The 16,650-nt window shown below is 37.7% G+C and overlaps 1 protein-coding gene across 5 annotated transcripts in view; it reads right to left on the minus strand.

The window, feature by feature from the left end:
* Positions 1-16,650, minus strand: part of ACSL6 (acyl-CoA synthetase long chain family member 6) — a 1,926,773-nt gene that overhangs the window by 1,202,071 nt on the left and 708,052 nt on the right. For all 5 annotated transcript variants that reach the window (XM_044069184.1, XM_044069185.1, XM_044069183.1 and 2 more), the window contains exon 8: positions 3,257-3,289. In XM_044069184.1, coding sequence (XP_043925119.1) covers positions 3,257-3,289 — 33 coding nt within the window. The remainder of the gene's footprint in view (positions 1-3,256; positions 3,290-16,650) is intronic.

The raw sequence follows: 16,650 nt of genomic DNA on the forward strand, positions 1-16,650 counted from the left end.
CATTTCCAACAACCGGGTGATTTCACCCATTAGAATCACCAGTTCTGAGTGTATTTTGTCCACTTCATCTCTTCTGACAGGAGAGAAGTTGCAGGATATATCCCCAATGGAATCCATGGCTGACGACAAATACCAACAACGAAGGTTCAAGGAACTCAACACCAGAAGAAAGACAGCACCAAAAACTGTTCCCAGAACAAACCACGATCCACGAATATGTCACAAAGAACTTCTTTTATTGAAATACAAAACGAAGGTTGAGCGCTTTCATCTACCCAATGTAGATTTCATCAGAACACTGAATATATCAAACCTTGTCTCTTAAATACTTTAAAATTCCCACCTAAAACACCACCTGACCAATTAAACTACCATTAAGTTTTAAGTTTTAAACAAACAAACTATTTAGCAAACTATTTAGACAGAGAGGTTAACCTGAGGCCATGATCAAGGACATCACCGAATATGTTATATGAGAATGGGGTAATAAATATATACCCATCTTGGGCAAGAGTTTATTGTCAACCAGCGCAAATGAATGTAGTACATCAGGATATCACAGGTCATACATAATACAATTTGGACATCACGTAGGGGAAGTGAGAAAGATTGTAGATAGTAATTGGAATATTCTTACTAGTGATGAAGGAATTTGTGATAGAGTGGGTGAGAAACCAACATATGTATATAAAACAGGGATGAATTTCAAAAAAATGATTGACATTAGGTCTAATCACAGAGATAATTCCGGGAACACCCATAGGACAGGGACTAAGCAATGCGGACATTGCAACCAGTGCCCTTCCATTTTACAAGTGGAGTGCATTAGTTTAGAGAATATTATTAGAAGTAGGATTTATCTTTGTAAGGGAAATTGCCAGACCCAACATGTTGTCTATATAGGAAAGTGCATGTCCTGTCCAAGTTTTTATGTTGGAAAACGGACAGGAAATTATGTAATAGAATTTACGATCATTTGTATTGTATAAAAAAGAAGGATATGAATAATGCACTATACAGACATTTAGCTGGTAGTGCTGGTTGTAACACCTTCAAATTTGCCATTCTTGAAGTAGTTAGGAACAACCCCAGGGGGGGTAACATCAAGGCAATTTTGGGGGAAAAGAGATCAAATGGCAGTTAAAGCTAAATGCGGCAATTCCACCAGGTATCAATGAAAATATTCCTACTAAGCCCCTTATAAGAAATTAACAATGTTGTAGTTTTGTCAAGAGAGAGACATATAGATATATATACGTATACACCCAATCAAATATGTATATAAAACAATTTTTCACTGTTAAATATAGGCATTTATATACTTTGGTAATGCACAATATATTTAGGCAGGTCATAACTATATATTGTATTTGTTATGTAATTAGTATTTACTGTAGGATTATATCTTACATTTGATATTGTTCCCTTTATGCACTCCATGCATTTGTCATATTTTATATGAAACATTCATCTAGTATGTATTATTAGAGTTGGGGTATGGTTCATATTCCACCGATAGATAATTTTTATTATATGATTAAATTTTGATGCTGTTTTAGGCATTTTTTAACCATTATTAATACCTCTAATATTTAGAAGGCTGTATATATGGGTTTTACCAAATCTATGTTCTTATGTCTTTAAAACTTAATGGTAGTTTAATTGGTCAGGTGGTGTTTTAGGTGGGAATTTTAAAGTATTTAAGAGACAAGGTTTGATATATTCAGTGTTCTGATGAAATCTACATTGGGTAGATGAATGCGCTCAACCTTCGTTTTGTATTTCAATAAAAGAAGTTCTTTGTGACATATACGTGGATCGTGGTTTGTTCTGGGAACACTTAAATAATGGCCGTTTATGGTTTCCATATTATTTCCCCTTTTTGTCACTTCTTTAAGCATGGGATCTCTTATAGCCTCATCAAAGTGCATGCACAGCAAATGAAAACTGCTTGTGCTCCTGTTTCCCTGTAGTCACAACTTAGTACAATGTCTAGACTCTGCATAAAAGGTACCCTATCTGGGAACCAGACTACAGAACCAAAAACTGTGATGGACCATTAATTTGGAGTATAGTCTCTCTAAATGTAACAGATAGTATCCATCCATCCATCCATCTTAATGCACCACTTACTCTGTTGAGTAGCATCAGTGAGAATTAAGATATACCACTAAGACACCTTTTCAGACAATAAAAAGAAGTGCTCTCTGAACTGTTTCTTTACTATATACCTTATCCATGTACTTTATGTTTTCATATTTTATGATGGCAGTAAATCATATAGTTACCTTTTATCCTTTATATCTGATACAAGAATTGTTTACATTGTTTACATTGAATGTCCACAACAAGTTATCCATTTATATACTGTACAATTTCTACTGTCATTTATTCTGTCTGCATAATGACATTGTACTCTGTATATTTCTAATCACTAAGAAATGCTATTTATAATTGTACTGTGTTCTTACTATTGCAAATCTTATCCTGTCATATAATAACTTTGTTTAGTTGTTTTTTGTAGTAATTTTAAGTTGTTACTGGAGCTTTTCTTACCGGGCCTATGCTGAAAATGGGCTATTCTGACCCAGTGGACTTTCCTGGTCAACAAATGTCAATAAATAAATAAATAAGAATGTGGACACCTGTAGCACACATATAAACATAAACATATATAAACTCTCTCTTTCTCTCCCTCTCTCTCTTATGAATTAGCTCCAGGTGTAACTGAGTCACACTATATCAGAACATAGCAGAATAAACACATGCCTTAATAAATTATTTGAAGCTTAATACAAGCAAACATCTGATGTCAGTAAATGTTCACCCAAACAAAAAAAATGTCTGAGCTCAGCCATATTCTAATTTTTTTTCAGAAATACTAAAATAGTACTTTAATATTGGGACTTCTGGCTTTCCGTTTCCAGAGAAATGAAAATGATTCCATTAAGTATTTAGGCCTCATGGGGTACAGCATTCTGTTGGTGCATATTTTGACAAGAAAACATCTCAGAAGAACAAGAAGTAGAATGTGTCTGATCAATGATAAATGCTCTTAATGTCGCCTGTGAGAAGTGAGTCATTATTCTAACATAATGCCATTGTTCTCTTTTTGACACAGTGCAATAGTCACTACACTCTCAATGAGGGTGACGTGAGAAACAGGGGCCTGGAATAACATTCTACTGGGACAGGCTTGTGTTAAGAATATTTTGAAAGGCAATCAGTGACACAAAAACTGAGAATGCACACTCACCATTGGAATGCGTTTATTTTTTCTCCCGAGATCCTAAAAAAGAAAAAACAGAAGAGCAGAAACCAAATTAAGTCAGGAGGTACTGTACTTTTCATTATACTTGCAGTCATATGGCAGGCAATTACATTTAAAGAAGATTACAGTGGAAAAAAAATCATTATAAATGTCATTGGTGGATGGTAATACTAATTAGTTTTCAATAAATGTAGCAACATTAAAGTTCAGCATCCTATATTTTTAAGCAGAGATCAGCATTCATGTAGTTAAGTTATGCTAAAGTGAAAAAACACATAAGCAAATACACACTGATAGGATTTCTTAAATCAGTGTACACAAAAGAATATAATTGCGATATTATAATTCAGGTCTAATCTACTCTTAAAAGTCACTGACAAGAAATTTTTATTTTCTTGTTCATTATTTAATTAGAACCTTATTTTTACTAAACATATGATTGTCATTTATTTACCACTATCCTTCCTAATACAGCTATGTCACTGGGCTGACATTACAAAGGTCCAAGATGGCACTGCAAATTACAAAAATGAAAATGTTTCCTTGAAACAAAAAATCGTGGCATTGCATTCACACATAATGTGAAAGTCTGATTTGCAAACATTTCTCTTTTCTTCTGAGGAACAACCCACTAATGTAGGCTGTGTGACTGTCCTAAATCTTGAACCTAATATAATTAAATCTAGTGTCAATAAACCTCAGGGAAAGACGATTATCCACGCAAGGCACAGCACAATGATTTACATAATTCTAAAATGATTAATTAGTCAGTCAAGCTAGTGTGCATTACACTGATATCCCACTGCCACATTATGGTAGATGATGCGAATGTCTCTAGGCTAACCAGACATTATGATGCAATGCAAACGATGAGAGATGCATATTGACAAACATAACATAACGCAACACAGAGTAACAAAGAGGATTATTATTAGTTTGCTGATCATTATGTGTTTGAGATATGAATGCCAAAAAATTACTCTTGAGAGCAATGCTTGAGAGGTGAATTTTGGCATCTGTGTCAAGAACACATAATAAAGTCTGTGATTGGAGATCGGAGACTTTGTAGTGCATAGAGCTTTATATGCTCCATGTAATACTGGTTACAGAAAAAAAGAAAACGCTCTAAGTGCTTTGCTGACTTTCAAACCTGTAAAGAACTTAGCGAGCACTATCAGAAAGACAGCGCAACACATTGTCTTATGTTAAGGAAAGTCAGGGACATACTACTTAATAGTCATTACATCCGAGTGACTCAATTAACTCCTACTGACACTTCTACCCATCAAATATTGCTTGTTCATATTTCCGTCAATAATTCCAAAACCATGCTATGTACACAGTGGCAAGCTCAACTACATTAATATTTGTCTAGTGCAGGTAAATAGATATTAACTATTGTTTTTATGATATTAATTTATACAAATATAATTTTCCACATTTTTCTAAATATTTCAACAACCGAGTAAGACAGTCAGTACTCCTTAGCCTCATATGAAAGTTCTCAGCTAGATGAATAAAATGTTGCTGACAGTATGTGTGTAACTTGAGTGGTTGCTGAGATATTGTAAGTTGTTTACAAAATATTACAAATTTAATAGTTACTGTGTTTACTATGACCTATAAAATGTGGTTTAAGACCTAAAACCTAAACAATGCTACCACTATAAAAATAATTTGTGCTCAAGAGTTTGCCATTTATACTTCTTTCATAACCCCTATGGTTCCAGAGATATAAACATTTGTTTGAAATGCAAGGACATAATTTTACTCTGTCAAAAGGCTTAGGCTCCACCCATTGGAAGTTGCAGTGCAAACTTCCTAAGATCCATTGGAGTGAAAGAGTTAACTGCTTTGTCATTTTTGTATAACTGGAGTGTAAACATGAAGCTCTATGCACTACATACTTGATAAATCCAGAAAAAGGTATTTAATTGCTGTAAAACATTTGGAAACATTTTTTAGTATTTCAGGATATAAATTAAATGATTATAAAACAAAGGCTATAGCAGTAATCTACTCATATTTACTGAGACATGATAAGATGAAGTATTTAGGTTTATGGATTAAAAAGGTTTCTATTATGGCAGCTAAGGATCTGTGGAAAGACTAAACAAAATAATATAAAAACTGACAAGCTGGAAGCTCTCAATTATTAATATGGATAGCAAGATATAAACAGCAAAAAAATGTCTCATTAATTAATGTGGATAGCAAGATATAAGCAACGAAAAATGTATCAAGCCCCTTTAATTTTTATATACAGGTCAAGGATATTTTTATCAACCATGGAGAAGTTGGGGACAATAATAAAGAGTTGAAAGAATGTATTTGCAGTGGAAAAAGGACAATAGTAAAGTGGGATAAGTTGATTCTCCTAATAGAACAAGGTAGTTTATGATTACCTGATTTGAAGGGATACTTTCCACAGATCCTTAGCTGTGCAGACATTATTGTAGCGCAGAACTGCTGGTAAATGGCATCATCCACACCGAACCAGAGGCCATTACCAACATTTTGGCTGACGAGGTAAGCTCAAATTTCTCACCCTACTCGCCCAGATAGTTCAAAGGAAATACCACATACCACAGTCCCCCCCCAACCATCACTAAGGAACAGGTCATCAATACACTTTCCAAGAACAAAAAGACTGCATTGACGGGGCCCCAATAAAATCCCAGGATGTTTAATAAATAGCATGAAACATGACCTCTTTGGTCTACTTGAATCACTTTTCATCTGGAGCCTACAGTCAGGTTTTGTGACCAAGGAATGCAAGATGGCTACAGTCATTCCCCAGCACAAAGGAGGTCCAGCCATTGATTTGGGTAACTACAGGCACATAGGTCTGAACAGTGGGCAGCCTCATATGTAGGGCCATGGAAAGAATCATCATGGACATGATAAAAGAGAAATACGTGACCTGTAAACTCTGGACCAATCACAGTTTGGCTTTGTTAATAGAAGGTAATACCTATTAAATCTGGTGGACTTTTTTGAGAGGGTCTCCAAAGAATTGGATGAAGGTAAGACTGTACACACAGCTGACCTCAATCTGGCCAAGGCTTTTGATACAATACCTCATTCAGGCATTATAGACAAGCTGACTAATTTAGGTATAAACCCTTTTATCACCCACTGGATAGCCAACTGGCTCACTGTTAGGCTTCAGGAGGTCAAAAGAGGTGAGGTCACCTCCACCAAATGACCAGTGACTAGTAGAGTCCCCCAGGGTTCAGTACTGGGCTCACTCTTTTTGGCATCTATTTCTCTGAAATGGAAGCAAGTGCTGAAGGTTTATGGCTGACTATGTTTGCAGATGATTGCAAGCTGGGGGTTATCATAAATTCTCCTGCAGACACTAGTATTTTTCAAGAAGGCCTATCACTGACTAACAAATGATTCCAAAGTCATGGTCTTAAACGCAATTCTAAGAAAGGCATAATTGTATCCTTTGGGAAGTCAACCATCATGGCTAATTACCATTCTTATAATATGCCTCTAAAAGTCGACTCAGTGGCCAGAGATCTGGATACTCATGTAGACAGTAGCCTGACTTTCAACCAGCACATGGCCAGTTATGAGGAAATGCTTTTATGTTGTGCAGTTTATAAGTAAGAGCATGGCATTTAGGTCCAGAGGTTATTATTCCACTGTACTCCACCCTTAAAGGACCAATCATAGAGTACAATGAGCTGGGATACAGGATCTGAATTGTCCAGATGTAGTGAGGCCTTACTAAATTTAATGCTATTGGCTGCCAAAAACAGAAATTACCAGAAAAGAGAAAAAATTTAAACCAAATGCAATCATAGTACTGACTATTATAAATGAGATACAAACACTTGGGGTGGGATCTTTACAAATGGGAAGGAGCAAATTACAAAGAGATTAATAGAAATTATACAAACAATACATGAAGAATATTGTTCAGGAGGAGGAGGAGTGAGATTTAAGGGAAGTCTAGAATTGATCAATTTATGCCATGTTGGAATGAATGATCAGTGTTAAAAAGAAAACATGTACGTATAATGCACGGAAATAATGGAAAAGGCTTCTATGGGTTGATTTCTTTAATGTGCACCTATGTCATTGTTTAAAACATGAAGATTTAATAAAGGTGTTTGAAATAAATTAAATTATCTGCTACAAACATGGTATCCTTTATAAATAAATATTTCCTAAGTGAATGTTGTCAACTATATTTTGTAAGTATATGTGTGTGTGTGTGTGTGTGTGTGTGTGTGTGTGTGTGTGTGTGTGTGTGTGTGTGTGTGTAACATACCTTCATTTATATACAGTGCTTACCCATTTTCATACTCTGTTTTACATTAACTTACACTGTATAATTTTTGTTAATTTTTATGATCTCTCTGAAAGTAAATAATCTATTTCTGTGCAATTATCATTACCTTCTTTACCCAAGTCGGGTGTGTGTGTATGTCTGTGTGTCTAATAACATACTGGTGGATGGTCCCTTCAAATGCCCTAATCTAGAAGGGTCAGCTAGCACAGTGACAGACAGTCCCTTGAATGAGATTAACCTAAAATCAGGCAAAGGTGTTAAAGGTTAGGAGGAACAGCTACATATAGGTGTATTCAAAGTACTTTGCTCTAGAGCACATATTTGTGACTTTTGAGTCTGAGGAGGGTTGAGAATTATAAACACCAGAAGGATGAAGGAATGCAATCCACAGGATTTCCCTCTGATGGAAAGGACCTATCCTTCAGGGACAAGGTTAGATGGTTTTATTACTGCCTGGGTAGAAGGTGAAATGCTTTGCTGTTCCATGTTGCTTGAGAAAAGAGCTGCTCTGTCGTCCAGAAGTCTCTGTAAGTGCTGCTTTATTTTTTTCCAGTGAGTCTTCCAAAGTCCTCTTTAGGCAGGAGCATGACATTTTAAGTATAAAAGTTTGCTATACTGTGAAAAGCTTGACCAGAAGGTGAACTTAATTATGTTGGACTGCAGACTTATTCACTTGGTAAGAATTGCATTTATTTTCTGAACTTCATGTAGTTGTCAGTAGGATTTTAATTCATAAAGCTGACTCCAGTGGCTTCTTCATTTGTCACAAACCACCCTCTATATGACATTGGAAGAGAGTGGAGTCAAAAACTGCATTTTTTCTTGCACTGTGAATTTCCCAAAAAGTACCTGACTCCTTTGAGTTATATTCTTGACTAGAATCAGTCTGAGGAGTATCAAATTAAACAAGAAAAAGTCTGTTCTGTGTTAAGAAGCTTATGATTACTCCCTGTCTGCTTATGAGAGACTAATCTTTATGCATGCTGACTGTAGATATGAAGTATCGCTAGAAAAATTGAGAAAATGTTTTAATTATTAACAGCATCTTCTGCTGTACTTCGTCTTCAAGAGAGAGAAGTTCAGCAACTGACCAGCAACTGGTAAGTTCATAGGTTCATAGGAGATTATTAGGCTAACGGCTTAAGAGCCCTTACAAGTCAAGCCAATACAACACACTTTTACCCAATATATTGTCCCTAAGGGCAAGAAGATGGCATAGATTTGTGCTTATGTATTGAACATCTTACAGGTTGCTCCTGTGCATAAGGGACATAGCCATTACCCCAGGTGTGAATTTGTGATTCCCCATCCTATCCAAACTGGATCTGAAGAGGTCCAGGGAAGATCTCCACTTAATGTAAATATAAAGCCTGTTCCAAAAGAGGAACAATCTCTGAGACACATATCTGTCTCTCCAGCATGTTTCATTTGAGTTGCTAAGTTTGGATCCCTTGATCTGGTGACTCTCGTACTATTTGACTTGTTGATATGTAGCAGCTCGATCAGGGCTGGAATTCTGAGTGCCCTGTATGTCAGGCATAGGTCATCCCTTAATAGTCTGTAGAAAATAGAGTAAAGGGCTAAGACTTTTAGTCTATCCATAGAGGACATGTTGTTTACACTCTGCATTTTCTTTGTGAGGAACCTCTGAGGTAACTCCAGCTGCTGTAAGTGCTTAGTCAATACATGCCAAATGGCACATTGTTCTCGATTATTGGTCTAATGAGGGCTGAGTACAGCACCACTATAATTTCCTTGTATCTGGGTGCCATATCTATACTTATAAGTTGTACCACATAGAAGGACTTCTTCACCATTGTGGACACTTAGTGGTCAAAGTTCAGGCTACTGTCTATCCTTGTGCCTAGATCTCTCATCTCTGAGTCTACTCTTAGAGGTGTGCTATTGATGTTCTAATTTTCAGGGGTATTTGACTTCCCAAAGGATATGATAATGCATTTTTTTTGGATTTAGTTTTAGGCTGTGGTTCTGACAGCAATCATTTGTCTGATTGAGACCCTCCTGAAGGATATCTACATAGTTGGGGGATTCAGTGTGTGATGACCCATCACTGGACCAGTAATCAATGAGCCTCAGTCCTCACCACTGGCACCTGCAGGGATGTTCAATGGGAGGATAACATGTACACACAGTATTTCCAGATGTAGTTCTCTGCATCAAGTGCAATTTCCCTTAAGAGCAAACAGAGATGACAGTCAGTCAGGGGCTGGTTTCGCCATCTCCCCAGTAAGACTCCCCATTGGCACAGCTATAGAGTTGAGACATCAGCTGAGTGTCCAAGCCACACCCTCCAGCACCCTCTCTGTCCAACCAGTGCTTTTTGTCCCTGCCCAAGTAGCTGACACACACACTCTGAGATTTGATTTACACACGCACACACACACCAGGGAAAGGCTGACACAGCTTTACTAGCTGTGCCCCCTTCAGCCCAGACTATAAAGTAGTTATGACTGCCACCAGACACTTCTGCCATCTACCTTAAGGCTCTTACAAGGGTACCCAATATACTGAGTGAAATTAATATTAATACAAATGGTAGTTTTACCAAGAGCAAGGCTATTAGGAGTAGCCCATACAGTGTCACCAAATAAATATGCAAGTACTCTCAGAACTTAAATATCTCTACAAAGATCAGCCACAATGAAATGTTTAAAATATATTTAATAATAAATAATAACAGAACAAGAAAATACTAAGTATATATTCACAGTGACATCAGAGTTCAAAACCACAGGAAATATTTAAAATAACACTGCAGGACAGGCTCAGACAAATAAAGAAAATCATTATCTAAACTAAGCTTCACTATATTCCTGACTGTATCTAAGATAGTTACTATACCCTAATAACTTATTTAATAGAGCAAAGCAGATGATGTGGTGATTGGTCCTTCTTGTTGTTGTCAGGCCCAAGAAAGAATGCAGAATGTTCAGTCTCTCTAACAGACTTCTCAAAATAATATCTAAAATATTACTGCTTGGTGACTAGCAGAATGACATCACTTCTTGTCATCTGACTTCTAGTTTCCATGCAAAACACCATTGCTGGAAGCTGGCAGGACTTAGCATCTACTTGTAAAAATATACATGCAAGGGCTTTTGCTCAGATCTTTGGCATGTGCTGGAAGTCATAAAACAGTTGCATTCCTCCACGTTTCTGGAGTAGTAATTAGTTCACCCCAAAGACAATACAGAAAGCTTCCTAGTACAGACTTTGTGTCTCTGGCTGCACTGAAACCTGTGAGACAGCAGCTTTATGGCTTAGCCTATAAAGTGATTTCATTTCAGACATTTTTCTTAAGTTTGCTGGACTGGGGTTAACCGTCCAGTTTCCTCTGTTAAAACATATAAATTCAGCTACAATATTGCATGTACATTTCTGTACTCTCCAGTAAGGCATACTGTGCATACATTTCAAACACAAGCACTTTACAAATACCTTTTCAATACACACATCTGTACAAATCAGTTTGACATGCACCTGACGTACAGGTCTAATACATTTGTAACACCAGCATCTTGCATGACATACAGTTCTAATACAGTTGTAACCCAAGCATCTTGTATAAATCGGTTTGATATTCACAAGTGACATATAATTATCTACAAAATTCCAGCTAGCTATACTGGCAGTACCTCCTTTCATCACACAGTGATTGCCCCAGCTTGGAGTCATCGGCAAATTATGTCACCCAGAGGCTCTCCACATTAGCCTTGATTTTGGAGAACTATATTCAGAACAGGAGTGGTCCCAGGACTGAGCCCTATGGCACATCACTAATAACTGCTCTCTTGCTAGAGCTGGATTCACTCACTTTAACCATGTGTCCTGTCCATGAGACAATTAGCTATTCATTTGTTGATGCATGGGGATTTATGCCAAGTTTTGTGAATTTATTTGTAATACCTGAGTGGGGAATTGTGTCAAATGCCTTGGCCAGGTTGAGGTAGGCAGTATGCATTGTTTTACCCTCATCCATGGCCTTAGTGGCTTTCTCAAAGAATTCCACCAGATTCAGTAGGCATGACATGCACTTGACAAAGCTGAACTGGATCAGGGCCAGTGTTTGGAGGTTTCATATGTCATTATTTTCAGATTCATGATTGTTCTTTAGTCAAACTTACTGGTCTGTAATTTTCTGGGTCAGTAGATGCTCCCCCTTCATGCTGAGGGATGACTTTTGTTGTCCTCTACTGTGTTGGGGCAAAGCCATTTCAGAGGCTGGAGATAAATAGAGACTCTAATGGATCTGATAAGTCCTGATTTAAGCTGTTTAAGAGGCAATCTGGTATACTGTCATGCCACACTGAAACCATGTGTTTAGCTTTAGAGAGCACAGTGGTAACCTATTCTTTGGTGATAATTGATGGTGGAATGGTGGAGGGTATTTCTTAGGGGATAAATGGGGGTAATGTGAAGGTGAAATCTGAGCTGAATTTGTAGTCAGCAGATTTGCTATATCTTCTGGTTGAGTATAGATGATGCCATCTACAACTACTTCTGAACATTGTTGGGTGCTGCCCTTAAGTTGTGGGTAGAACTGAAAAAATGCCTTATGGTTATCCTTAGCTTTGGAGGCTATTATGACCTCAAAGTTTGCTTTCACATACTTGACTAGTTCCCTGATTTTGCTTATTTAGACTAAGGAGGGGCTTTTTGTTCTGTTGTGAATATTCCCTCTTAGTTCTCAACATAATTCTCTTTCTCTTGTTGTAAACCTATTAATACCAGGGATCCACAAGGGTGGATTGTTTTTGCAGTTTGACCTGGGTTAATTTCGATCTGGTACTGCCATTTCTATGCAGTTGTTTATATGGTCATACAGGGCTTTTGTATATGCCTCTGCATAGGTTTTATATGTTTTCAGGATTTGGGGGCACTTGGAAACTAGCTATGCTGTCCTTTAATAGGATATAATTTACCTTAGAGAAGTTCTTAAAGTTTTGAGGGTTAGGTGGGGGGACTAGTTTTACCTTTATTTCAGGGGAGACCACTTTGTGATATGATTTTACTAGTGAGGACATCGAACTGGGGGAGTGGGAAGTTCAGCTTTCTCTCATATTTGTGAGTAGCAGATCTAGGATTGTTCCCCTAGTGGAAGTACAGACTAACTACTCCAGGGCATTTGAATTTACAAAGTCAAGAAATCTTTGAGCCTGCATGTTAGTGACTATGTATGCCTCCCAATTAATGGAGGGGTAGTTAAAATCAACAATGAGTATGGTATTGGGTTGGATGGTGAGTGATTCTACTAACATCAGGTGTGATTCATGGAGGGAAACCTGTAGCTAGCAAAAATATTGTAATGCATTTTTCCCATGGTTAGTTGGACATAGAGTAGTTCAAGCATATCATATTGTTTGACCAGCTTTGAGGAATGTGTATCCTTCATTTACATATATAGTCCTCCACCTTTTGCTCTTTCATGTTCAGTCGGTGGATGGAATGTATGAAAGGCGTTATAGTTATGCACTGCCAGAGTGCTTTCCTTGGCTTTGAACTATGTTTCTGTAACTGCACAGATGTTAGCATTCTCCAGGATAAGGAGAGCTTCCAGGGAGTGCAATTTCTTGTTGAGGATCCTAGCACTGAGCAGTAACACTTTTAGCTTTTCCTTAGTAGCTTTTTTATGTTGGAAGGTTTGTATGTTGGCAATGCCTATAGAGGTGGATAATGTTTTGGCCGATATCCAAAAACCTAAAGGTAACAGGTGAAGACTATCCCTGGCAAAGCAGTGTGACCTGTCAACCATGTCCTCCCAGGCAAATAAGTACTGGACCCCATTAGAATGACTCCAGTAGCTAAGCCATTTGTTAAAGTTTATAATTTTCTGCTGGTATTGTGGTATCATCTTTAGATACAGTAGAATGCTGCTCAATGCTAGGATCATACCTGCCTGTGACACATATTCTCAGAGCTCAATTATGTCTGTCTTTATATAGCACAAGCTAGTAAATCCCAAATCATTCACACCCATATGGACTATGCCAGAATCAGACTGGTACTTAGGGGTAAGTAACCTGACTGCTTACGTGATCTGGCAAATCCTGGCCCCCTGACAGGTAACTAACTGTAACATTCCCCTTATCCAACCTTGTAAGAGGGACATCAGTGGGCCTCACAAAATAAACTCCTATGACCAAAATATTGGGTTGTGGAATGTTTCACCTCATGAGTTTGGTAGTTGAGACATAATGAAATGTGGCTTTATGTGTTGTGATGGGAGTTCTCTTGTTTGTGTGCATGCAGGGTTTCTGAGTACTGCATCTGAGAGGCCTTTGAGGTTTATGTAAGTTATATGTGAGCACCTCTGCATATGTGGGTCTATCTATGTGTGTGGTCCTTTGTGGGTGGAATGAGTAATATGTGTGAGTCGCTGACAACTTGTTTGTTGCTTTTTGTGTCAGCATGTGAGAGTCTAGCCTTCAGTGTCAATGTGTAACTACATCTCTCACATACTATATTTGTCTGTTCAAGAATTAAGTGGTTGTAGAAAATGTGCCTGCCCATGGTTGTAGGTCCTAACATGTACTTATAAGGATACAAGTGGAGGGTGTTTGTAACCAAATGAGGGAAGGATGCTTGGTGTAATTTGCAGCTAACCTAGCAAGATATGCTGCTCAACACCAAACTAAATGCCCCTGAGCAGCAATAGTCCTGGGTGCTATAATAAGGTAAATAGCACAGTAAACTTTCACAGTATGATGAAAATAGGTTATGTTTCCAGATATTTGCATCTGTACAGGGCAATGGCACAGTGAGCAGCTCCGTGCAAATATGCCAAATTTATACCAGCACTGGAAATACAGAAAACTGACTGCTGAGCCCTCTGGTCAATAAAACGACTACACTTAGAGCCCTTTTGTGTGCTTCCCAACTCAGATACACCAGGTAAACACCTACTGCCACTAGATGAATAATCTCAGTCCTCCTAATGTAAAAGCACAGTAAAAGAGTGTCTGGAGTGAAATGCTACTACAAACAAACTTAAAGATAGAGATAATCTGCAGCACAGGAGCACAGCAATTGCCCAACAACTGGTAAATCTACAAGACAGAAATGTAGCCACTTTGCAATACCTGCTAAACCTACATCAGCAGATTTCTTTCCTGACTAACAAGCAGTTCACCTTCCAAAAAAGTAATGAGTTCTGGTACAACTCTACATAGGCTAGAAGCTGAGGATGATGGGGAGTCTTGCTTAGCTGATTTTGAAAAGTATGCAGCCATAGAAAGCTGACCCCAGACAGAATTTGCCAGAATTGCCTTGTCCCACCTACCCAAAGAGGTCCTAAAAATTAGATGGGTTTGGAAGACTCTGGTATGCATAATTATTAAGACAGAAATTTTAGTAAGGACAGGAGGTTCACCTAAAGCTAAGTTCTGTAGATTTCATAAATTGAGATTTTGTATGGACAAACTGGTGAGATTAAATGCCACATTTGCTACATATTTTGAATCTATGGCTATAACCTCACATAAATAATGTGAGTACAATATTGTAAATTTTGGCTGTAGATATATTTAAGAGGATATTCCCTGGTAACTTGAGAAACTGGGTAGCCCAGACTAACCTTCAGACTTCTAAACAACTACTCTTTCCAATAAAATATCTGTTATTAAGTGAACTTACGGATTCTAAATCAGACCTGCATGCATTTGGCCCTAAGGAGTCTACAAGATACTGAATACAGGGACAAGACTTCCAGTCTATCTTGGTAGCTCAGGTCCTTTAAGCCCATGATCTTTTTTAATGAGGAACCTCTGGGGTCTCTCCGACTGCTTGATATGTTTAATAAGATACATCCCAAAGGGCGCCCTGTACGATGGGCTTGATCAATGAATACAGAGTGTAAGAACTTCTTTGATTCTAGAGGAAATATCCTTTGTGATCAGCTTGCCAGAGAGAAGGATTTTCAGTCAACTGTTGCAATATAATAATCAAAGGAAAAGGTGTTATCTATACATATTCCAAGGTCTTTCACAACATGTTTGTTTTGGTGTCTTGTTTTCAATACTACAAGCTGGATTTAGGGTTTGTTTGATAAATGCATCAATATTGTATTTTCTAACATTTAGTTGCAGTGCATTTTTCAGAGCACCAACTAATAACGTGTAAGCTCACGTGTGCATATCAGAAAGGGACTTAAGTATAACACTCACTTTACAGTCATCAGTAAATTTGATTAAACAGAGGTCCCTGTTTTTGATTTGGCAATTAGAGAAATATATACTGAATAGCAGAGGTTCCAGCACGGAATTCTGTAGTATCCCACTGGTTAATTTCATGGTCTTGGAAGAAGCGCCTGCCACCCTCAAAACTGTGGGTTCTCTCAGTTGATTAGCTTTCTATCTAATCAGATAGGGATCAATGTGGAGTGCACTTTGTTGATAATGTTGACATGTGGTATGTTATGAAATGCATTGGCAAGGTCAGGATATGCTGTATGGATAACATGACCACTGTTCAGGGCTGGATTTACCCTTTCAAAAAAATCAACAGATTCATTAGATAGAATCTACCTTTAACAAAGCCAAATCACTAGTGGTCAAATGTTATATAAGATTTGTGCATCGTAGTTTATCAGGATGGTTATGATACCCATGTAAAGTGGCATCACAACTGCTGTAGACCAAATCACTGGTACAAAGCAGGTGAATAAGCTTAGGTTGAATAGTTGTTGGAGTGGGTTTGAAGTGAGTCCACCAGTGAATTTTTCATGCTGTTCAGCAGGCAGGCAGGCTGGTATGTTATTATATCTGATTGAGGATGTAATTTTTATTTTTGAGAGTAAACAACTTTTTTGTGATGATAGAGGGGGTTGAGGTCCTTGGCATAATTTGCACTGAATTTGTTAGATAATATATTTGTAATATGGATCAGAGTAGGTACAGCCATGGTGAACAGGTTCAGAGCAAAGTTTGGTGTTATTTTGTAACTTCCTTATGTTAGCAAACAATGATCAGCAATTATCCTTAGCTTCCAATGCCAGCCAAAGCTCATTGGAAACCTTTGTTTTCCAGACATTTTTTCAGTTCTTTTTCAGTCATTG

The sequence above is a fragment of the Protopterus annectens genome, chromosome 4.part0, assembly GCF_019279795.1.
Source record: "Protopterus annectens isolate FY-2018-M chromosome 4.part0, PAN1.0, whole genome shotgun sequence".
NCBI lineage: Eukaryota > Metazoa > Chordata > Ceratodontiformes > Protopteridae > Protopterus > Protopterus annectens.